General features: G+C 43.9%; 1 protein-coding gene across 6 annotated transcripts in view; it reads right to left on the minus strand.

Annotated features, from left to right (window-relative positions):
* The window catches only part of Kat6b (lysine acetyltransferase 6B), a 165873-nt gene extending 143442 nt beyond the window's left edge, over positions 1 to 22431 (minus strand). For 4 of the 6 annotated variants that reach the window (XM_035452258.1, XM_027387515.2, XM_027387514.2 and 1 more), the window contains exons 1-2: positions 22301 to 22431; positions 4019 to 4886 (exon numbers count right to left, since the gene is read on the minus strand). In XM_035452258.1, the coding sequence (XP_035308149.1) occupies positions 4019 to 4639 (621 nt within the window). In that variant the 5' untranslated portion in view covers positions 4640 to 4886; positions 22301 to 22431. Of the gene's footprint in view, positions 1 to 4018; positions 4887 to 20496; positions 20714 to 21188; positions 21536 to 22300 lie in introns of those variants that run through there. The other 2 variants (XM_027387511.2, XM_027387512.2) reach the window with 2 other exon arrangements.
* Between the last annotated feature and the right edge of the window lie 2677 nt (positions 22432 to 25108).

The following is a 25108-nucleotide window of genomic DNA, read 5'->3' on the forward strand; positions in this document are numbered from 1 at the left end:
ACATTAATACTATCCTTTAGGAGTTCCCTGGCTGAGTCAAAGATAAAGTTTTATCTGCAGTAGTTTAATTCATTTCCATATCACCTCACCCGAGAAAGCTTCTTAAACAAATACAAAGCATTTCATGTTAAGAAGTGAGAATGGTAATACCCAATTTGAATTCTAGACTATCAGAAGTCCTACAATTACATTCCAGGGAGGAGTCCTTCTATTTTAACTTCTATTGTGCTCCTCCCAGCAGTAATGCACAGGAGTGATGATGATGTTAAATCTAATGAGGCACAGATTTACTACTTTCCCACTGCATTGCAAGTTTGCTAATAATATTATAAATTGTACCTGCTTGGGAAAAAATAAGCTCATCATAACTACCAAATTTCAAACCCTGGGAATCTACTTGTTGGGAGGAAACTGCTTCTGACGGACTGCAGAGCTGTAAGAGAGACTTCTGCTCATGAGCAGCCCCAGTGCTGACTAGGGAGGGCACTATCCAGAACAAATGAGCTCTGGACTCAAGTTATCAGGATGGAATATCAGCTTGGCCTGCCTTACTGACCTTGGACAAATTGCTTAAGTTTTGCACTTCAGTTTTTCATCTGCAAAAGTAGGACAATAATCTACCTCCTTCCCAGTAACTATGAGTCAACAGGTAAGTGTGAACTACTTGGAAGAGGCCAGCTTTTACACATATAAAACACTAGCTGTTATTTTTATTTTTTTCTTTTACAATGACATTCAACTACACAAAAGAAATCACAATAATAGCTTCTTTGAAAGACATTATTTCAACAAACTATAGTAAAGATTGCACCATCTTGGAACAGTTTCCATTCATATCCTGAATTCTGTCAAGCAGGGCGACATACCTGAAATTCCAGCTATTAGGGAGGCTAAGACAGGAGGATCAAAAATTCAAAGCCAGCCAAGGCAACCGAATGAAACAATATCTTGGTATTTTACAAAATTGGGGATAGGTATTTTACAAAATTTAGTGGGTAAAGTACTCACACCACACAAACACAAGGATGTGAGTTCAGATTCCCAAGACTCAATGTACAAGGCTGGGAGCAGAGGATAAAAATCTGTAGTCCTAGCTCTGAGACAGTGAAGAAAGGAGGATCCCTGAAGCTCTCTGGGCAGCCCATGCAGCCAAATCAGTGAGCTCTAGATCAAGGGAGAGATTCTGTCTCAGAAATTACAATGGAGAGCAACAGAGGAAGACATTCAGTATTAAAAAAAAAAAGAAAGAAAGCCAGGTGGTGGTACCACACACCTTTAATCCCAAGACTCAGGAGGCAGAAGCAGGCAGATCTCTACAAGTTCAAGGCCAGCCTGATCTACACAGTGTTCTAGGCTAGCCAGGACAGTACAGTGTCAAAAGAAAAAAACAAAAACAAAAACAAAAACACTTGGAGCTTCTCTGTGCTAGCCAGTGAGTTCCAAGACAGTCTGAGCTACACACATAATGAGCTCCTACCTAACAAATATCTGGAGCACATTTTCTCAGCTCTCCTTGTTAAACAATGATGCTAACTGGACAATTTAAAGATCTACATCATAGAAAGAGCAGCTGCAATTGCATGCTAAGCAATAAACTACTCTGTTCTCAATCCTAGACACTTTCAAACATGAAATTTTCCTTTAGACTAAAAATAGCTCTGTACAGTTGATGTCTAAAGAAAAATGATAAGGTTAGCAAGAAATGGTGAGCAAGGTTGCAGAGGAGAGGTGCTATGGAGCATCTGTCCTGAGTCTTCCAGCACAAGGAAAAATGCCTCCAGGATATAACTATTCATGAAGATACTACAATGGCCACGGTGCCTGAACTTAGACCCATGTGCCTGATAATTATAAACTTTGCCATGGCTAAGGATAAAAAACAGAAGTAACCAATCTTATGAAGAAATGACTCTAAGGAATGTTATGAGATATGTGTTCATATATGTATATGCTTTTATTAAAATATTGAAAGAGCTGGACTTTTTGGCTCACATCCAGCAGTGGTTCACATCTTTAACCTCAGCACTCAGAAGCAAAAACAGGCAAGTCTCTGTTTCAGGCCAGTCTGATCTACATATACAGTTCCAGAACAGCCAAAGCTACCTAGTGTCTCTAAATAGTATTATCTCTAAATAAACATAATAATAATAAATTTTTTAAATGTTTTAAGGAGAAACAGAGGTGCCTAAATGGCTGTATTCAGGAATTTAAATAAGTTGTTTTTCTGTAATTTTTTAAAAGAAAGTTATTGGAAAGAAAAATTCATAGTTTACTTCATTTTTTGATACTAGCACAACCATCATCAATGGATAAATAAATGTTGTAGAAGACCAAAAAAAAGTAAAAGTATGGTTAAGAAATCCATTCTAGACTTCAGATACCTGTGCAAAGACCCAGTCTTGCTCAGCTTCCAAAGCTAGGCCCCCTTACCAGCTAAGCACAAAAGGGAATGGGGGTCATGTCATGGGTTCTTTGTACCCAAAGACCAGAAGCAAACCACCTTTTCTAATATTTGAGTCCCTAGGAGCCGAGACAGAATCCGGGGCCTTGTGATGGCAGGCAGGCAGATATCTTCCCACAGAGCCTTAACATCTGGGTTTCAACCCTTTCTCAATATGAAGTTTACAGGCACCAATGCCTCCTATTAACAATGGTTAATGTTTTTAAATGTAAAATCAACTGTTACCAATGATTGTACTTAACCAAAACACAATAAAGGAATGCAAAAACTGGAAAGCTTGATTTACAAACAATCTGCCATTCTACTTTAGTTTGACTTTGGGAGATTAATTCAGTACATTTGAAATAAAACCAAGAAAATCATATCCAACTGAAGGCTTAAAAATCTCAGCAGTAACAGCACTCTGCCATGTACTTGCTATAAAAATAACACAAAGCCTTGTGCCATCGAGATGGCTCAGTGAGTAGAGGTGCTTGCTACCACCCCTACCAACCTGAGTTTGATCTCCAGGATCTACATGGTGGAAGAAGAAAATTGATTCCTGCAATTGTCCCCAGACCTATACATGTGCACTGTGGCTTGTAGGCATGCATGCACACATATACAAACAAATAGATAAATGCAATTTTAAAAAATGTTTAATAGCCGGGTGGTGGTGGCGCACACCTTTAATCCCAGCACTCAGAGAGGCAGACAGATTTCTGTGAGTTCGAGGCCACCTGGTCTCCAGAGCAAGTGCCAGGATAGCCTCCAAAGCTACACAGAGAAACCCTGTCTCGAAAAAAAACAAAACAAAACAACAAAAAAAAAAAAAAATGTTTAAGACACCAAACAAGATAAAATAAACATTCACCTACACCCAATGACCACTTGACAATAAATGGTCACTTGACAATAAACTGAAACAATAGGAATTTAGGTCACATAATAAAACAACTCTCAAAATCCAAAGATTATCAATATTAAAAGTATGGAGGCTTTTCTTCTCTACAAATAAGAAAAGGAAAACCCCACAATTTCCTTTCTTAGGCTTGAAAAAGGTGGATTAAAGTTTATCTAGCAATTACAGCATAAAACAAGTCACATGAGTATTATGTTAACTCTAAATTACTGAGGAAGCCCTCAATATGACATAAAATTACTTTTAAAAAACTGTGCCATGAAACATCCTAATATAAAATATAAAAGCCAGCTTTGAGGCAAAAAACAAAAAAAACAAAAAAAAACAACTAATCTCCATCTCCATTCAGAACTTTCATCCACAGCAGAGGTTCTCAACCTTCCTAAACACTGTGACCCTTTAACACAGTTCCTAAGGTTGTGGTGACCACCCCCTCCAACAGTAGTTATTTTTGCTGCTACTTCTTAACTGTAATTGTGCTAATGTTATGAACTGTAACATAAATATTTTTGGAGATAGAGGTTTGTCAAAGGGGTCACGACCCCAAGGTTGAGAGCCACTTGTCCACATGAAGCATACATGCATAGAACCTAAACAAAAGTATAAGTTAAAAACATCGGTATCCCCAAATCATGAATACTTCAGGTTTCACTCACCTGGTCTTTCTCATGGGGCAGAAGGCTAACAGGCGGAAGTGAAGATGGAAACGCACTGGGATACTGGGACACCCCTTTGCCATCTGAGCTCCCATAATTGACCCTGTACTGTGGTCCGTCCTTCAGTAACCTCCCATTGTTCACGGCGCGCTTAGCCCCTAGTCGCAGCCTCTGCTGAAAGGATGGGTGGTTGGTGGTGCCCGTGAGATCACTCTGATTTCTGAGATATTTCTCGATGTTCTTCAAGGAGGAGCCATTGGGCTCCTCAAGGCCTTCAATTGCTCTCTTTAAAAGTCTGTTCCAATCCACATTGCGTAGATCGTTACATGGTCCTTTTGACCCCTTCGTTGACTTGGGGAAAGTGCCTGGTTTAACTGATGAAAAACGCCCAGGATTGTCTGGGTCCTTATATGAAGCAAGGCCTTTGTTGGTGACTTTGAGAACTGAGCCATCCTGAACACTGAGTTCCAGCTGTTCAGAAACTGTTTTTTTATCCAAGCCGTGAGACGTGCTGACCGCATGGCAGATTCTCTCTTCCGAGGGCCGTTGCTTTTGCTTTTTGATTTTCTGCACCGCTTCAAGAATCCACTCTGTGTAAAGTGGGTTTGCAAGTTTTACCATGGTTGACAAATGGCTTCTCCAACACAGACGTTACCCATAGAGGTTCTTCTTGTACTTAACACAACCTGCACATTTGAAAGTCACAATTCAACAAACAGGCAGAGGATCCCAGCCCATGTCAAGCAACATCTTAGGGACAACCATCCTTAAGAGATGAGGACAGCCAGGCAATGTTGACAGTTGTCTGAGTTCACCAGTGGGAAAGATTGCACTCTTCAAGTGAAAGACATCTTTAGGAAATCAAGACCTTAAAGGATAAAAAGGGAGAGAAAAGGCTCTTAATATGGAACTTCTAAAAATAATTTTTTTCAGGTGCAAAATGAACACAGTGGCAGGCAGGTACTGTGCAACACAGCCACAGGGAGGATGCCGTCCAACCAGATACTAGTCACAATCTACATGCACCACTTGCCCCAGCACTCCTGACACCTGAGTTCAATCCCTGGGACCCACAAGGTGAAAGGAAAGACCTCAGTCTCCGCTGTCCTCTGACCTCTATACATATGCTGTGGTATGTGTTGCCCCTCATCCCTCAACGCACAAAATAAATGTGGTCCTGTTACCAAAATTAATAACCAAGTGAAAGTAGTCTAAGGTAAATCACAGATATAAATATCAAAAAAGCTGTATACAAGCCTGGAATGATAGTGTCTGCCTTTGATTGCAGCACCAGGAAAGCAGAGGCAGGCAAATCGCTGAGTCTGAAGGCAGCCTGATCTACACAGATGTCCCCAGCCAGCCAAGAGCCAGCCACATAGTGAAACTGTCTCAAAAGAAACAAAAGCTTAAAAAAAGTACAGTAATCTTGAATTGAGCTAGATAAGGTATTCCCCAAGACTCACTCATAAGAAAATGTCCAGCCTAGCCATTTGGATGGAATCAAGACACTCTGGTGCTCTGCTCTACATAGCATCTGTGTGTGACACCTTCTATTACAGTTAGCAAACTGAAACTAATGCAGTAACATGACCCTTCACCTTTAAATAATGCAGTGTTCTAGTTATCTTAACACCTGTTCCAGCTCATTCCAACCTCAACAGGAAGAAAATCCCTACAAATCTGACTCCATCTGGCCAGGGCAGCAGTGCTCCCACAGACTTCTGCTCTCCAATCTTCTCCAATCTGGTATTGAGTACAATACTGCTTGGGAACTGGGGTAGACCTACTGCTCTCAGGTAACATCTTCATCTTTACGTGTTCTATCCAGATGACAGTGTGTCCACCATAATATCATTTTGCTAGGTGTGATGTGATGGCACAAGCCTGGGATCCTAGCATTTGAGAAGAGGTGGCAGGAAGGCAAGTCTTAGCTACGTAAAACTGTCTTCTTGTTCAAACAAACAACCACCAAAAAATACATCATGTAATTGTCAGCACAATTCTAAATGTAAAAGGCTCAAGGCTATACCAATCAACAGCACTCTACAGCTCAGGGGCCATTATTTAGGTATCCCGGGCAGCCCTGGTCTCATGTGGCACAGCCAAGTGCTCCAGCTAGTTCTGCCTTTGCAAAGATGCAGATTCTGCATCTCAGCTCTATTACAGCCTAGTGGAGAAGTACAAAGTGAAGGTGACCGGTCACTTCCCTACAGGCTGCACATGTACAGTGTTCCCACTGACCCATGGGGATAAGTTCCAAGTCCCCAAATGAAGGCCTGGAACAGCGATACTGCACCTGATATATACAATTACTGTGTAGTATTTTCCCCCTGTACCTACGTACCAACAATAAGCTTTAATTTACAAATCAGCCACAATATACATTAACAACAATTAAAAAACCCTAACTATATACTATAATAAAGGCTTATTTTAAAAGTTACAAAGACAAGATACTGTTCATTTCTCCAGTTTTCCACGAAATACTGTTAACTGCTGATAACAGAAGCCATAGATAAGGGGGGATAATTAGACATCGCCTCCAGGATTGCTCAGGATCCATTGCCTATGTATGGCACTTAACATTCAGGACAGAGAACTACCTGCTTAATATATGTCTACTAAATTCAGTGTCTACAGACTTTGAACAAGGTCTTATGAAACACAAAATTAATTAAAGTTTTATTGTTGTTGATTTAGATGTATATACCAAGCAACAGAATTTTCAAATTCTTTAGATAGACACTGAACAATATAACATTTACACACAAAGACCTTGGCGTTACTGCAGAACTGGCTCACTCAACTCCTGAGCCAACAGCCTGAAAAGGGGTTCTCTGTAGATCAGTAAGTCAGTTCCCTGTTTCCCTTCTTAGAAACGCAGAGCTGATGAGACCTTAGGTCATCCAGACCAACTTTCAGTTGCCCAGTAAAAGGGTTGAAGAACCTTTGCCTTTGGAGGCAACAGCAAACATAATAATTTCTTGCTCACAGGAGCAAGCCTCCACCTCCCTGGGATTTCAGTTCCTCAGGAACATTTCTTCAATATGACTGGCCTTCAAATATTTGAAAATAAGTATCTTCTAAAAAACACTACCAACATGAGGCTGGAAAGATGGTTTGCAGTTAAGAGCACTGGTTGCTCTTCCAAAGAATCAGGGTTCAATTCCCAGCACCCACATGGCAGCTCACAACTGTCTGTTAACTGTAATTCCAGGGGATCCTTCACGCTCAAACAGACATGCAGGCAAAACAGCAATGCATATAAAAAATAAAACGAGGGGGAAAAAAAAAAGAGTTGATTTAAAAATAAAAAAAAAACAAAACCCACAACCAATCCACCCCCCCAACTTCCCCTCTACTTCCAAGCTCTCCCTGTCATCCTAGTCCCTTCACCCTTTACATATCCTAGATCCCTAAGCACAGCTGCTTGATGACTGCTTACTACTTCTGCTAATGTCCACCTTAAAAGCCCATAGTCTAGGGTTATTCAGTTAAAAGTGCAACCCAAAATGACAGGAACTCCTCCCTTAACATGCTGGCCAAGCTGAGCACAAAGGCAAACAAATGCCCAGATCTTTTTTCATAGATGTTGTCAAACCAAACCTTTTCGGCCTTCCTTAGAGAAGCTGAAGTGCTGGCTTTTTGCTGTTCTTGTATATTTCTTTTTGGTCTTGCTAGCCCTAGCTAGATTGATACTCACTATGTAATTCAAACTAACCTGGGACTCACTGTGACCCTTCTGCCTCAGCTTCCCACAGGCTTAGTCTATAGGCATGCACCAGCACCCTGGGCTTTCTAAATACTGGAATCCAAAGTTGATCTGGGCTATCTTCTAATCTGCTTGAATCTTGACTCTATCATCTGCTTGTGCCATTACATAAATCCCATTGCTCCACATTAGACCTGGAGTGCTGTGCTTGGGGATAAATGACTTACTATCCATGCACAGCCACATGGAAAGCAAGAAGCATCCCTTGTCTGAATGTGTACAGCAAGAAACACATCTTCCCAAAGTTAAATGGTTTGGAGAAGTGATGATTTCATGTTCCATCATTTCTTCAGGAGGAATCACTACAAACACACCTGAGATGAGAAGATGTCACAGAATATCCAGCAACACAAAGTTGCTTTTAGGCAGATTATATACATAAATAAAAGAGCATTCAGTAAAGCAAAATCTATTTCTCATGTAATACACATTCCTGACAAGCTTTTACCATAATCAATACCCACAACCAAAATACTATCCATATCCATTACCAACACATCTCAGCAAGACTGACATTTTACATCTAAAAAAATATAATAAAATAGGGGAAAATACCAGAATTGGAACTCCAAATGTTTTAACAGTCCATGACAAAAAAATAAAGATTGTCCAGGTCTTCGGGCAAATATGCACACATACCCATGAATGCACAAAGAAAAAGGAAGAAAGGAAGGAAATGTTTATTTGGGCATAAGGATATCCCTTAAGTCAGCTCTCAATGCTCACACAAAACCCCTCTCCAACAACAGCTTCAGTGAGCTACCAGTAGCATTTAGTGACATGGTCACTCGACTCAAACCACTGAAGGATACTTACAAATACCCAATCCAAGGTAAGAAACAAAAACCCTGGGAAAGTGCTTAAAGAAGCACGCGGCTGTTGTTTTGGGGTTTTTGTTTTGTTTTGTTTTGAGACAGGATTTCTCTGTGTAACCATCCTAGAACTCACCCTGTAGACCAGGCTGGCCTCAAACTCACTGAGATCATTTGCCTCTGCCTCCCAAATGTTGGGACTAAAGGCATGTGCCACCACCACCCAGGCACATTTCCCTTTTTTTTTTTTTAACTGACTCTTCTCCAATTTTTTTTTTCACAGATTATCTGCATTACATTGATTACATTGTGGGCAGGTGAGAGGGCTCAGCAGATGGCAGGCACTGGCCACCAGGCTTGAGTTCCATCCTGGAGGCTCACAGAAGGAGAAAACCAGCTGGACCTCGAAGGTTGTCCTCTTACCCAGGAAAGTGTTCTGTGGCACACACAACACAAACAAGAGTAAAGAAAACAAAATTTTAAGTACGGAATCATGAATGCTCACAGGCCCTGCTCATCTCCAAGTCACTGCCCCAGTGAGCAAGTCACCAATCTAACACTAGATAGGTAAGAATCCTACCAGCACTCTAGAGGCAGAGGCAGGCAGCTCTCTGTGAGTTCAGGCCAGCCTGGTCTACAGAGAGAGTTCCAGAAACAACTAGGGCTACCCAGAGAAACATTGTCTCAAAAAACCAAAAAGGAAGAAAAAATAAAGAATCCGAGCCAGGCGTTGGTGGCGGCGCACACCTTTAATCCCAGCACTCGGGAGGCAGAGGCAGGTGGATCTCTGTGAGTTCCAGAACAATACAGAGAAACCCTGTCTCGAAAGACCAAAAAAAGAAATAATAATAATAAAGAATCCGATCATGAAACAAATATACATGACCGGCAAATGTAACATTTTAGATAGAGGTGAGAGCATTAGGGTACACACAATTCAACAAGTAAAGATTCCTCTTCCTCTGAATGTCAGTACTAGCTTTTCCCAGGCAGCAATCACTATTTGTCCCAAAGCACTTACACACTTGTAAGTTACTGTGGTTATGGGCTACCAAGATATGAGTGACAGCTTTACTGAACAGAAAGATACATCAGTTCCACAAAGGCTCAGTTTAGGGCAAGGTGATCATTTTCACTTCAAAGACCAAGAGAGAAAAAGGAATCGTAAATACCTGTATCCTAGTTTTACACAAAAATAATCAGACTACCTTAGGGCATCCTCTCCTCCCCCAGCAAACCCCTCTCTTCAATTTAATCTCAAACTCTGATCTGACATTAACCAACAGAGTTAATTAGGCAAAAGCAGATGCTACTAAGTGGCTCTCTGCTACAAGCTGAATCAAGTGTTTAAATATATATATATATCCTCTCACCCATCACCAGTCCTCCACTAAATATGTGCATATCTTCTACTGTGTACATTATCCACTGCAAAGTTTTTAATCTGGGGTTGATTTGTTTCTGACACCCCACTGGTCTCACCCTAAATTGGTACAACTAAGAGAATACACTGAAAACCAATTTTATTTTGGTCTAAGCAGTATCTAACTAGATAAACAAATCTATAGGAAAAATGCACAATTTATTTTAAAAAGCCACATAAAATACACACACACTCAAAATTATCCATACCACTTCTCTTTTGCAGAGTCCTAGGACTTGCTGAACATGGACAGGACATTCAGTCACATCCAAAACCCTAAATTAATTATTCTCTTCCCTTTTTTCTATTTAAAAACTTAAAAGGCTAACAAAAGGTAGTAAGTAATCCTAAATTCAGAAGACTCATGCCACATCAAATTAAATCCTTCTATTTTCTATGGTTATAAAGCATTTTATCTTTAGCAAAAAAAAAAAAAAAATCAGCAAATTACATGGTTGTATTTTGCAGTTTATAACCCTATTTACAGCATTCATTACAAGCCATTCTACACAGATCTAAGGAAATGCTTGGACTGAGCTCTAAGTCTCACTGGCATTACATAAACATCAATACTAGTCAGAAATATAAAAGGCAGCATAAGGAGAGTCCAAATATCCCCATCCGAAGTATCATGAGAGACCTCCTCTAAGCAGGCAGTAATGACTGTGCTGTTTTATTAAGTGTCACAACATTTGAGCCATGAGATTACAGATGTGCCAAAAAAAACAGTGGTAGAAAAACAAAAGGTTTATAACAGAGTTTATTCTTGGGTTTGACTTGCTATTTTTAGCTCTCTTACTTTTATAAGCCCCAGAATTTTTTCTTTCAAAGACTATTGTATAAACTGAGTGAGCACCATCTAATGCTAACGATATCTTTCACAACACAAGCTGCTAAAGGAAGAAACCTTGACTTCTATCCTCCATTACCACCCACCACACCTAAGTGATACAATAGTTTAAAATAATAACCTTGGTTTACAACCATCTACTTACTGTCTGACATCAAACATCACGCACATGGAGATGCTGGACACCTAAAAAAATCTGCTTGAGTCCCATACATGTAAACTGGGAGATGAGGTTATGATACTAGTCAAAGAACAATGAATACTAGTGACACCGAATCCCTGCCCTACGCCCAGTCTCTTTTTTTTTATTTTTCGAGACAGGGTTTCTCTGTGGTTTTAGAGGCTGTCCTGGAACTAGCTCTTGTAGACCAGGATGGTCTCGAACTCACAGAAATCCTCCTGCCTCTGCCTCCCGAGTGCTGGGATTAAAGGCGTGCACCACCAACGCCCAGCTCCTATGCCCAGTCTTAATGGCAAGTGCCATGGTAAAGGCAAAATAGAGCCAAAACATAACCACCTAAGAATCAACAAAGGTGCGCTGGATAGGCTCCAAAGCTACAGAGAAACCCTGTCTCGGAAAAAAAAAAAAATCAACAAAGGTAAACTAAGTAACAAAGTACTGCTTGGGAAGTCCTCAAAAAGCAAAACTGAGAAAAAAAAAAAAAAAAAAAAAAAAAAAAGCTAAACAGAATTACCATGATCTTATATGTCCACTTCATACTAGAGCCCTGAAAAAACTGATACAACAAATACAAACACATGTTCTTAACAGCACTGTTCTCAATACCCAAAGGTACAAACAGCCCAAACATCCATTTAGAACAGAACAGATAAGATGTGGTAAAATAGTTCCATGATTATTCAACCACAAAGAAGAAAAATTAAGAACAGATACGTAATACTACTACAATATGGATGAATACTGAAACACATTATACTGTAAAAGAAGCTAGACACAAAGGATCATATAGCCTGTAACTACATTCTTACAAAACTAGATGGGCGGTGGTAGTGCGTGCCTTTAATTTTAGTACTCAGGAGGCAGAATGAGTTCCAGGACAGCCAGGCCTACACAAAGAGAAACCCTGCCTAAAAAAAAAAAAAAAAAAAAAAAAAACTAAAAATAAAATATGCATCACCAGAATGGTAGCTAACATCCATAATCCTAGCACTTAACAAGAGTTCAATGCCAGCCTGGGCTACACAATGAGTTTCAGGTTGACACAGATAGAGACCTTACCTCAAAAACGACAATAACATGAATTATATGGATTCTAACACCAGCACTTGAGAGGCAGAGGCAAGAGGATCTCTTGTGAATTCAAGGCCAGCCCAGTCAACACTGTGAGTTCCAGGACAATAATGACACCCTGTATCAAAAGAAAAAGAAAGAAAGAAAGAAAGAAAGAAAGAAAGAAAGAAAGAAAGAAAGAAAGAAAGAAAGAAAGAGAAAGAGAGAAAGAGAGAGAGAGAAAGGAAGGAAGGAAGGAAGGAAGGAAGGAAGGAAGGAAGGAAGGAAACACCCAAAAAAACTAAAAAGAACTAGGGACTGGGAAATGTAGCTCCTTTGGTAGAGTTGTTTGCCTAGAATGCATGAAGCCCTGGGTTTAATTCCCAGCACTACATAAAGCCACCCTTGATAGCACAAACCTGTATCCCCAGCACCCAGAGACAGGAAAATCAAAAGTTCAAAATCATCCTTGGCTACATGAATTTGAAGTCTAATTGCTGGATCCCAAGGTGGAACGCCCTCCCATGCAGGATGCTTCAGTTGAGCCTGGAAAGATAATGCTGAGAGCCTGACACAGTGCCGAATGCCTATGCTCAATCCCAGAGTCCAGGGAACCAGAAAGACAGAAAATTCCAAGCCTGTCTCAAAAGAAAAATAAGTATAAAATAAACAATACAGAACTTAGACACCAGCCAAGTCAAATCCTTCATGGATCAGTGCAATCAACACCCAACACCCCAACAAATCCCACATATTTGTGTGGCTGGATACTTTCAGCTTTCTACCCACTTTGAAATTCATGTCCACTTTATATTATGCTAAGGAGCTGTCTTAGTTATTTTTTAATTGTTATGATTAAAACACCATTACCTAGGCAATTTATATAAGAAAGCATTTAAGCCATAGTGGCGCATGTCTTTACTCCCAGCCTTGGGAGGCAGAGGCAAACTCTGTAAGTTTGAAGGCAGCCTGGTCTACATAGAGTTCCAGGACAGCCCGAACTACATAGTGAAATTTTGCCCTACCCACAAAAAAAAAAAAAAAAAAAAAAAAAGCTGGAGGGTGGGGGTGAAAAAGCAAGCATTTAATTTGGGGCTCATGGCTGTAGAGGGTTAGAGTCCATGGCCATCATGGTGGAAAGCACAGCACTGAAGCAGTCACTAAATTTTACATCTTTATCAGCCAACAGTAGGCAGAGAGCTAACATAAGGTGGGCTTTTTAATCCTGTCCCCAGTGACACACTACCTCCAATAAAGCCACACCTCTTAATCCTTCCCAAATAGTTCCACCAACTGGGAACCACACATTCAAACATGAGCCTATGGGATCCATTCTCATTCAAACTACCACAGGACCAGGCAAGACTCATACTTGACTCATCCTCACATGTTCTACTTTCTGGGGCTACAACAGGATCAAAAGAGGGATGCAATGCCTGTTTGAGGTTTATTTGTTTGGTTTGGTTTTTTGAAACAGGGTCTGACACTATAGCCTAGGCTGTTGAGGAAGTCCAGGTTGACCCTGAATTCATGGTGTGGTGGCTGACACCTATAATCCCAGCATTTGGGAGACTGAGACAAGACTACCTCAAGTTCAAAGCCAGCCTGAACTACATAAGGAACTGGGATCCTTATGTAGGTAATCAAGATGATCTCAGGTTGAATACAGTTGAGCTACATACACAGCAAAAACAAAATAAACAGGGGGCGGGGGAGACAAGAGGAGAAAGAGAAACTTAGCTGTGACTAAGTGAGGCAGTGGCATCTGAGTGTGACCTATCAAAACACCTGAATCATTTTGGCAACATCCACCCACTACAATGGAGGAGTGACAAAGAAACCAAAGTAGGCAGTGTTTCATCCCTCCAAACATCCATCTAGTTTAGATGAAATTTAAGAGTCTAAGGCAACAGCAAGTCCAAAAGCAGGCACTCACTGCATGCTAGCCGGCTGAATTCTAATTCCCAATCTTTTTAGAGGAATACTAAGTTCTTTCCCACTATTCATTAACATACAGTTTTCAATTCATAAGCTAATAATGTTTTCCAAGGATTTCTAAGAGGCTAAATCACCATGAAAATTATCATTTCAACTAATACATATTATATGAATTGTAAGTTTAAGTTTTCATGTCATGCTCTCCTAGTTGACAATACCCTTGTTATGTCATTAAACTATAATTGTGTAAATCTGCTTCAACAAACAATAACTGAACCATCAATAAACTATTATGGCTTCCATAATCCCTAGCAAAGATTAGTTTCAACATCATCATCATAAATTAGTAGGGACAGGTCCCAAATCTCCTGGTTGAAGCCATGAATTAGGTTTGCACAGTCATTCCTGCATTTAAGTGCTCAATAGTTTCAGTCTCTAAAATTTAATCACACTGTTAGGAACATCACAGGAAATCTGATCCCTTGTAAAAGGGAGGATTTGAGGCAAGATGAAAAGTCATCACCAGTCAAGCAGGCCTTTGAAGACAGCACTGATTAGTAATTATGATAACTAAGCATCCCACTTAAAAAATAATCAAATACATTTAGAGTGTTTCTAGCATTTACATTTTTCTATTCAATCCAAAGTTTCTCTCTAATTGCAAGTCAGCTTTATTCAGTTTTTAATAACAAGGAACAAAATATTAAGAAATAATTTGCTGGGTGTTATGCAAGGCTATAATCCCAGCATTGGGGAGGTGGAAGGCAGGAGGATCAGTTCAAGGCCAGCCTGAGATACGTGAGATCCTATATCTAAAAAAGGAAATAATCTGAATTTTAAATATGAATCTTGAGGCTGAGAAAATCAGGTATAGTACTTGTCCCATGCCCCAGAATCTACATATAAGATAGGTAGAAGCAGTGGCCCAGCCATCAATGAGACTAGCCAAAACAGTGAACCCTCTGCATTCAATTAAGAGACCAAGTCTCAATATAAGGTAGAGGGTGATATCAGAGAACACCACACCCACTGTCAACTCCAGGCCTCCCCAATTATAAACATATATGCATTCACACACATGCAAACACACAGTAAAAGAAAAGGGTTGTTCTGAAAAGGCAGGACACTGGGCTAGTTCCTTGAGGACAGACACCCTATACCTAGATAACAAATGAGGGTACCTTTAAAACTAAAGAATATTGGATCTGCAAAACAGCTCAGGAGGTAAGGGTGCTTGTCACCAAAATTTGATCCCCAGAATCCATACCATAGGAGAGAACAGATTTCCACAAGCATGACACTGACACACACACACACACACACACACACACACACACACACACACACACACACACACGCACGCGTGCGGGGAGGGGGGGACGGGGGACGGGTGGGGGGTGGGGTGGGGGGGTGGGGGATGGGGGGGAGATGGGGGGGCTGCAAGTTTTTGTTTGTTTCTTTGTATTCAAGACAGGGTTTCTCTGTATATCCCTGGCTGTCCTGGAACTCGCTTTGTAGACCACGCTGGCCTTGAACTCACTGAGATCTGCCTGCCTCCTAAGTGCTAGGATTAAAGGCAAGTGTCACCATTGCCTGGCAGAAATAAATAAATTTTTAAAAGTAAAATAAATACCTGGCCATGGTAATACATGTACACCCTCTCCCCCAGCACTTAGGTGGCAAAGGCAGACATCTCTCTGAATCCCAGGCCAGTAAAGGGTACACCATGAAACCATGTCTCAAAAAATTAAATAAATAAAACAAGAAACAAATGTCAAGAAAATTATAAATCTACTTTTGAAAGTGAACACATGCCAGGCATGGTGGTATATACCCACCTGGAGCATACTTGGATCCTCCTGCCTCAGCTTCTGAAACTGGGATCAGTATGCCTGTATCTAACTCATCCATGATCCACATAAAGACTACTGGTTAAAAGATTCACTTTATCCAAGTTCACAATTTATAGCTCCATGTGTCTTAATTAGGATGTTACACCAAGAGACATGGAAGTTGGGAATCAGGCATGATGGTACAATCGTCTAAATTGCTTGGGACTGAGGGTGTACAACTCAGTGACAGAATTCTTACCTGGCATGGAAGAGGCTCTGAGACAGATACTCACCAATACCCAAATCAAATAAAATACAGAACAAGGAAAGGAAGGACTTCTCTTTGGTTATAAAGTTTTTACAAAGAGGCTTCAGAAATCTTATTCAACAAGTTAATGTGACTTAATAAGAAGTGTACTAGAAGTGGGATATGGTGGCACACACCTTTAGATAGGTGGGAACATAGGCAGGCAGATTTCTGAGTTCAAGGCCAGCCTGGTCTATGGAGTGAAACCCTGTCTCAAAAAAAAAAAAAAAAAATTAAAACGAAGTGTTAGAGTTTGCAATCCAGTTTCTACTTTGCTAGCTACCTAAACTGTGGGATAGTAGGCATGTTAGTAAATCAATTTATGTCTCAGGTTCTCATGTGTAAAAATGAGAATACAAGCCTGTTTTACAGAACTATTAAGAGGAATCACTGAGATAACAGATATGAAAGAAGCAAAGCCAGTGGCAAACCCATAGCAGGAGCACAATAAAATGCTAGCTCGTAAAAAGGGGTAAGGGTAATACAGTCAGCTGGAGGCCTGTAAAATCTAATCTGGCTGCACTTCTGTGTATATGACCATTTCTCCTAAAAGACTGGAGAAGGCAGCACCTGGCCCTGAGCTCTAGCTGCAGACAGTAAAAATTCAAGACAGAGGACAGAAAAACGTGAAGAAAAGCAAGCAGAGATTTGCAGTGGCAAGGCTAGGGTCAGGAAGAGTGTTTTACTCACAGTTACACATCTTACAAAGTCAGTAGAGCTTTCAGGACATAATACCCCACAGAAGAACAACATTTGACCTCGGGATGGGGAACAGTCCTTAAAATAAGACATAAAAGGCACTACCCATTAAGACCAATAAATCTGACTCCAATAAAATTAAGAACTTCAGTTCATTGAAATACAACATAAAGAGTGAAAAGGGCTGGGCGCTGGTGGCGCACACCTTTAATCCCAGCACTCGGGAGGCAGAGGCAGGCGGATCTCTGTGAATTCGAGGCCAGCCTGGTCTCCAGAGCAAGTGCCAGGATAGGATCCAAAGCTACACAGAGAAACCCTGTCTCGAAAAACCAAAAGAGTGAAAAGGAAAGCCATATGATAGAAAAGGTATTTAGGACATACACACAGGACAAAGGACTTGTATTCACCATAAATAAAGAACTTCCAGGTCAATGTGGTGGCAAAGGGTAAAGGTACTTGCCATCAAACCTGCTAGGCTTGAATTGAGTTCCATCCCAGGGACCTATATTGTGGAAGGAAAGAACTGACTCCCAAAAGTTGTCCTTTGACCTCCACACATGAATCATGGTGCACGAACCCACAGGCATGCATATACCCCCACATGCACACACAAAATAAATAAATGTAAACAAAGTGTTAAAGAATAACATTAAAAAACAAAACAAAACAAAACTTCTAAGCAGTAAAGACTTAGTTAAAAGACTTAGTTCCAAAGTAAGAGGGGATAGAATGGGAACTTTACAAATGAGGAAAGCCAAACACTAATACATGAAAGGCTGTTCAACCTGCTTACTGCTCAAAATTTAGATTCCCTAAAATTTTAAAAAGCTGAACTGGCCTGGCATTGGTGGTGCACGTCTTTAATCCAGCATTGGCAAGCAGATCTCTGTGAGCTCGAGGTCAGCCTGTCTACAAATAGAGTTCCAGGACAGCTAGAGCTGTTACACAGAGAAACCCTGTCTCAAAAACCAAAATAAAATAAAACAAACGCTAACAAGACTGGGAATCAGAAAGGACAGAGAAGCAATGGAGTGTTCATATATATTGCCCTGCCTATAGAGCACAACTCCACTCTTGGGAGTAAACTTAAACACATGTACACCACGTGCCATGTGTAGGGATGCTCCAAGCAACTCTGTTCACTATTGCCCCAAGCCAGAAACAACTACATTATTCAGCAACAATGGAATAGAGGATATGAAAATTATGTCCCTCTGCCCTATTTCTATGCACGCTTTTACTATTCTACAAGCCAAATCACTATGACCCAAGCAAGCATTCCTACTTTCCCTAACCAATTGCCTTCTCTAGATACAAATGCAGCTGTGCCTATGCATGTAGAAATCAAACAGAACTAGATTAAAAACTGCAAGTCAAACCCTTGGTGAAATGTTTTCTAACAGGGAAATGAAATGTCCAAGGAAAGGGTGGTGAAAAGGTTCAGCAGGTGAAGGTACTTGTTTGCATAACTGATGACCTGAGTTTGAATGCCCTGGAACTCGCATGGTGAAGAAAACCAACCTCCCCAAAAGTTGCAGCAGTACAAGAGTGTGTGAGCCTGGACACATCCACATATACACATACACTCCTAGACACTCACAGTCACGCACAAAAAATAAACATTAAAAAAACAAAGTTTCTGAAGCACATTAAAAAAAAAACTTGTTGCCAGTCATTGGTGGCGCATGCCTTTAATCCCAGCACTCGGGAGGCAGAAGCAGTCGGATTTCTGTGAGTTCGAGGCCAGCCTGGTCTCCAGAGGGAGTGCCAGGACAGCCTCCAAAGCTACACAGAGAACCCCTGTCTCGGGGGGAAAGAAAAAAAAAAAAAAAAACCCAAAAAACAAAACTTGTCAAGCCAGTGGTGGTACAAGCCTTTAATCCCAGTACTTGGGAGGCAGAGGAAGGAGGACCTCTGTAAATTTGAGACCAGCCTGGTCTACAGAGCCAGTTCCAGGACAGCCAGAACTGTTACACAGAGAAACCCTGTCTCAAAAAACCAAATAATAATAACTTGTCAAACTTCCTCCACCCACCCTATTTACTTTTCATTCACGTGTCTTACCTCTGACAGCTTCCACCTGTATTCACAAGTAGTCCATTAGCCATTAAAAGAAATATAATCACCAAGCATACACCCAGAGGCCCAGATACAGCCAAAAGGCAAAAGTGCAGCTGACCATGTCATCTAAATCCCTCAAGTTAAAACTTTCCTTCCTTATTTATTGATTTGCTTATTTAAACACAGGGTCTTACCTACCCATGCTTACCTCAAAAGCCAAAGTTGACCTTGAGGCTACAAGTACCTGACCCACTCCTTCTTCAAAACAAAACAGCTCAAATTCAATTTGATGCATGTGTAATTAATTTATAATAAGGAAGCAATCAAATGTTATTTCATAGTTACATCAGAAAATTTAGGGTATACTAGTATGAGAGGAAAGATGTATTTCCTAAAACATAATTTATTGGGGCAGAGAAAATGGCTCAGAGTGTATAGCTCTGAAACCATTAGGACCAAAGTTCAGCATCTATGTAAAAAACTGAGCATAATTTAGATTGCCTATAATTACTGCAAAGGAGGGTAGAGACCAGCAGCCTCCAGACGATCATTGGCAGATCAGCCAAACTAGCAAAAATGGCCAGCTTCCATTTCAATAAGAGACCCTATATCAAGGCAAGGGCTAAAGGAAGGGATAGTGAGGGACAGTGGAAGACACCGCCCTGTCCTCTGAATGTGTGCTCACTTGTATGCACCACATGCATAAACTGTGGGTGCATACATTTGTGTGTGTGTGTGTGTGTGTGTGTGTGTGTGTGTGTGTGTACACTATTGGAATACAAAGAACTGACACTATGCCAGAACAACTAAGTTCCATTCACTACTTCTACCTCTTGGCCATACAGTTCTGCATGCAAATTCTCTTTACCTTGAATTCCCTGGTACCTCCCCTCAAGTGTATGCGTGGTTCATGACTTTTCCTATTTCTGACATTTGTAATTCTTTATCACTACCTCTTCATAACTTCTACTACTCTCACACTCTCACATATCTCTCTCTCTCTCTCTCTCTCTCTCTCTCTCTCTCTCTCTCTCTCTCTCTCTCTCTCTCTCTCCTACCGGTGTTAAAAACTCCTCCATGGTGCATAGGTCATTACTTTGCCCTTCTGCATTTACCCTGCCAGTTCCCATCGCTCCCTAAACCCTGCCCAAATCAAAGGGCTACCAAATTCAAAACTACCAAATGTCCTGTTCCTGCCGCACCTTCAACTTGGCTCAAGTTTATTCGAGGCAACCCCAGCCTATCAAATGAGAGTTTCCAAACACCTTCTTGGCTCAATGAAGACTGAGTGCACAGTACATCAAATTATACCCAACCAGACCTTTTGCCTAGCCCTGCCCACTTTCTTCACAGCGGCAGGCTTCCCCTAATCCTCTCAATCACCTGACTGATAAGATGATCTGCTACTAATACATTTTTGCAAATTAAAAGAAAAAGCAGCCTCTCTCACATACCCTCCCCATTGAAGTCTTTTCTGCTACCTTAACATCATCTTTTAGAAAGTCTCCAAACTTAACTATCCCATCCTTCCGTTTTCTTAATGTTTCATTTACCAACAGAAAGCAAACCTCGATCCTATCCCAACATGGGGATTCAGCCCGATTCTTCTTTCGGATCACAGCGATTATACCTGCCTCATGAGCCAAGACCCGCCCCCCAGTCCAACGCCCACTCAGCAATGCTCCCTCAGCTCCACATTCACCACACCCAAACTCATCCTTAGTGCGTCCCCTATTAACTGCAATCTCGCCGGTCTGCAGCACTTCACCAGCCCTCACACAACCCTGGGTCCCTTTCCCACACCAAACTCGTCCCTCCCTACTCCCCCTTCTACACCTGCTTCTACACCTCCAGTTTCCCACCCCATCTTCCATTCTCCAGTACTGCCTACGCCCTCGTCCGACCCTCCCACCCACCCTCCCTACCAGTTCACTCACTCACAGAAATCCCTCCCAGCCCCTCCTTCCGATTCCTCAGCCCCGCCTCCCCGGCTTTGCCCCGCCCTCCACTCGTGAGCCCCGCCCCTTGCCCCGGAGGCTCGGCCAGGGGCGGAGCCTGTACCTCCTCCCCTCTCTCCCCCGCCCCCTACCGTCACGCTCAGGGGCAGCCTGACCCCGGGCGGCCCCGCGGTGACCCTCGCGCAGAGGCCTGTGGGAGGGGCGTCGCGAGTCCCCGGCAACCCCCCCGTCAGTCCCCCGCCCGCCCAGTCTCCTCCCCCTGGGAACGCGCCGGGTGGGTGACAGACCTGGCCGCGCGCCACCACCACCGCGCCTGCCGGGGGCGCTGCCGCTGCCTGAAGAAAGAAACCGCGGCTGACGCCTGGAGGAGGTGCCGTCGCCCCCGCCACCGCTGCCGCCGCCGCCAGGGGTAGGAGCTAAGCCGCCGCCATTTTGTGTCCCCCTGTTGTTGTCGTTGACATGAATCCGACATGACACTGATTACAGCCCAATGGAGTCTCATTAAACCCGAGCCGCGGCCCCGCCCCGGCGCCGTTCCATTGGACGAGACCACGAACGCTTAAGGCCAGCCGTTGGCCTACAGGTCTGTCATTCACCCGCTCACTAAACACTCTGCCCCCCATTGGGGCAAGTTCCTGCCGGTCATCTCGCCTCCACATAGACACACCTCTCGACCCCGCGTTCCCCCCCTCCGGCACCACCCCGAGGGAGGGTCGACTGCCAGTACCAATCAACACGCCGCGGGGCCCGCCTCTTCCGGGCACCTATTGGTCCAGCCCATTTTCTCTCTCACAGACACCGTGCCACCTCTACTTCCACCTCCCCGCCCCCTCTACCTCTAGAAATGGATTGGATCGAGGCGCAGCAGAGGCGCTTGGCCTCATTGGCTAGATGAAACGCCAATCAGGAGCCTTTTCTCCTCTCCCCTCCCCCACTCAACCCCAAAGCCCCTAGCCCGCAGCTAAAGTTTGTGTGAGAGCTGATCGCTGGCGGCGGCCGCAGGATTTAGGGGTGGGCGCAGGCGGGCGCGCGCGGGCGGGCACGCGAAGTTAAAATTCGAGGTTCTCAGTCGCCAGCTCCCGCCGAGGAACGCGCGGACGGGCGCGCCGCCCGGAGCGTTCCATCCCGCCCCCTCCTCCACCCTCTCTCCTGTCCCGTCCCGGGCGACTACTCGCCCGCCCCCTGGCTCGCATCCTACCCCCCCCAGGTACCCCCTACCCTACCAGCCCCAGGCCGGGTGCAGGCGGAACGATCTCACTGCAGCCTCTTCGCCATCCCATGAGGAGGGGGTGCAAGCCCCCTACCCGCCGGGCGTGCACCCCCGGCTCCGCACTCGCCCGTGTCTGCAAGCACGTGCACCATTCGCCGCTGCCTCCGGCCACCCCGGTCCCCAGCTAACCTCGCCCGCAGCCCGGCCAATCGCTTGCTGCCCTTTGTTGCTGCAGCCCGGGTCTCCCCGCTGCCTTCCTCAGCCTCCGCCTCGTCCTTTGCCAGCCGCCCGGGTCCGCAGCGCCGCGCTCCCCCCGCCCGGGACCCACCGCCGCCGCCTCCTTCTCCTCCTCCGCCTCCTCCTCCTCGGCTCCGGGCTGCAGCGCACAGAGCCCGAGGCAGCGCCGCCCAGCCCCGCTCCCCCGCGCCGCCCGCTAGCCCGCCTGGCCCGGCCGGGGCGCAGCCCGGACCCCGCCCGCCCCAGTCTCCGCCCCGGGGGTACCTGCCTCCGCCCCGGGGGGCTCCGCTCACCGCCCTCGGGGGAGGGCGGGGATGCCGGTGTCCTCGAGAGGATGGGGACGCCTGGGCCGTTTTGGGGCGGGGAGTGTGTCCGCCAGGTCTGGGACTGAGGTGCGGTCTTCTCAAACGCGCCCCCCTCCCGCTGCCGTGGGCCCCAAACTTCGTCCTTCTCCCGAGCTTCGTACCCTCGGGCGACCGCGGCAGTTTTGAGGTGGAGGATGCCTCAGTAGTTGTGTCTACCCTGATAGGGAGGAAGAGGGAGCAGTGACATTCAGCGACTGCGGACAGGCATCCTCGGGTGGGAGTGGGGATGTCAGACTCCGGCTGGAGAGGGAAGCTGCCCCTCAGGATGCCCTCTCCCGGCCTGCGAGGAGCTGGCGAGCTCGGAGCTGCTTTCTGGGTGCTTCCTGGACTGTGCAGCTGGATGGCAGAGGGGCAGAGGGTTGGGCGGGGGGAGACCGCTGGGGGGTCCTTCCCCTCCCCTACCCTGCGCTGCAAGGAAGGCTGACGGCGAAGTTCGGTTTTCCAGGCTTCCCCTGGGCCCCCGAAGTTCCTGAGGCCCATACGAGGGAGGCTGGGGGATCCTCTGGCCGCCCAGGCAAGGCTACTCTAAAACTGCCCACACGCCTTGCAGCGCCCTCCGGACTCTGAATAAGACGTCCCTAGCTCTTCCCAGAGTTGGGTGGGATGCTGGCAAGGGATACTTGAGAGTATTAAAAGGTGGTAGGCTTGAGAAAAGGGTTCTACAGAGTTTGAACACTTCCCCTTCCCAGGCCACTAGGGAAAAGAGAAACCTATGGCCCTGAGAAAGCCAAGTTTCCCGCATGGTGGCCTGGGTGGAAAAACCACCTGTTGCCTGAAGTTCTGTCCTTGAGTCTGGATGTTCTTGGGGGCCCTGGTGAGGAGATGTAGGATGTCAAGGAGTAGGAATTCCAGTTCTGTGCCCTAACTCATATCTTCATGCCACTGGCAACTACAGCAGCAATGTCTTCAACTCCTTAATAGAAATTACTGAACAACTATGTAGGTACTTTGTTAGAACAGCTTATCTCGATTCTTATCTGAGACACCACAGCAGCCTTGTCACATGCAGGCCTTAATACACAAAGACTACTCTGGTGGGTGAGCTTCCCCTGCTTCTGTGCTGCTTGCAGCAAGGTGAGAAAGAAGCCAAGACAAAGGGCACAGAGTTGAATAAAAGATTTTTAAAAAGGGAGAAGGGGAGCAGAAGAGTTGTAACACTACACTCAGAACTGTCACCAGTCCCATTATAAACCTCTTTTATAGGTGTTTTATTACTTGGCTGTTAGTTTTTAAAACACAAACCTCTTTAGATTAAATCTGGGCACTCTCAGGCTCAGCCCAGGGAAACAAAACACAAGGTAAGCTCAGCCACTGATTGGCTTAGTTGTTTTTCAGTTACATCACTTATAAAGCAAACAACAGTTGGGGTTTAGTAAATCACTCCCTGTCTGTTTCATTGAGGATCTTCAATAATTTGCTCAAGGAGAATTTTTACAAGCCATTAGTTCATAACTCAGTCTAGTTCATTTAGATTATTTCAAAGAAGGCTTTTATAAGGTGTGCATTTTTAATGATGAACTGCTGAGAATTTTATTTTCTAAGAAGTTACAAAGTAAATTTAAGGATGCTGGTAGAGTTTTTAGTCTTTCTGTTTTGCTTTGTTGTTTTTCTGATAGTCTGCCCAAATGCACTTTAATGTTTAAGTTACATCTTGGTCCCTTGGGATGACATTTATTTACTTTTTGAGTCAGGACAAGGTCTTGCTCTGTAGACCAGATGACCTCAAACTCACAGCAGTCCTACCCAGTCTCGAAAGTGATAGAATTACAGATAGTGAGTGAACCACCAGCCCAACCCTTTGACTGCACTTTATCTGAAGCAATAAAATAAGCAATGTCTTAAAAACAAGGTTTAAAACTCCAGATCTCTGTACTCAAACAAAATATGTTAAATGATGCAAGTAAAAACAGTAAAAATCTACATTTGAGAAGCCTTCATTCCCATCAAAGAAGCTCTAAGGCTCAGGTTGTTAACAGTGTTGGGGATGGAACCCAGGACTTTGGGCTCACTGTGCATAGGATTTCCAGAGCATCACAGCAAACAAGCTATTTAAAGAAATGGGTTAGAGAGGGGGGCAGAGGCAGGCAGATCTCTGAGTTAGAGGACAACCTAATCTACAGAGCGAGTCCTAGGACAGCTAGGACTACATAGAGAAACCCTGTCTAAAAAAGAAAGAAATGGCTGGGTGTTGATGGTGCTCACCTTTAATCCCAGCACTTGGGAGGCAGAGGCAGGCAGATCTCTGTGAGTTCAAGGCCAGCATAGTCTACCGAGCAAGTTCTAGGGCAGGCTCCAAAACAATAAAAGAAACCCTGTCTCACCAGGCGTTGGTGGCTCATGCCTTTAATCCCAGCACTCGGGAGGCAGTGGCAGGCGGATCTCTGTGAGTTCGAGG

Source organism: Cricetulus griseus (genome assembly GCF_003668045.3).
Source record: "Cricetulus griseus strain 17A/GY chromosome 1 unlocalized genomic scaffold, alternate assembly CriGri-PICRH-1.0 chr1_1, whole genome shotgun sequence".
NCBI lineage: Eukaryota > Metazoa > Chordata > Mammalia > Rodentia > Cricetidae > Cricetulus > Cricetulus griseus.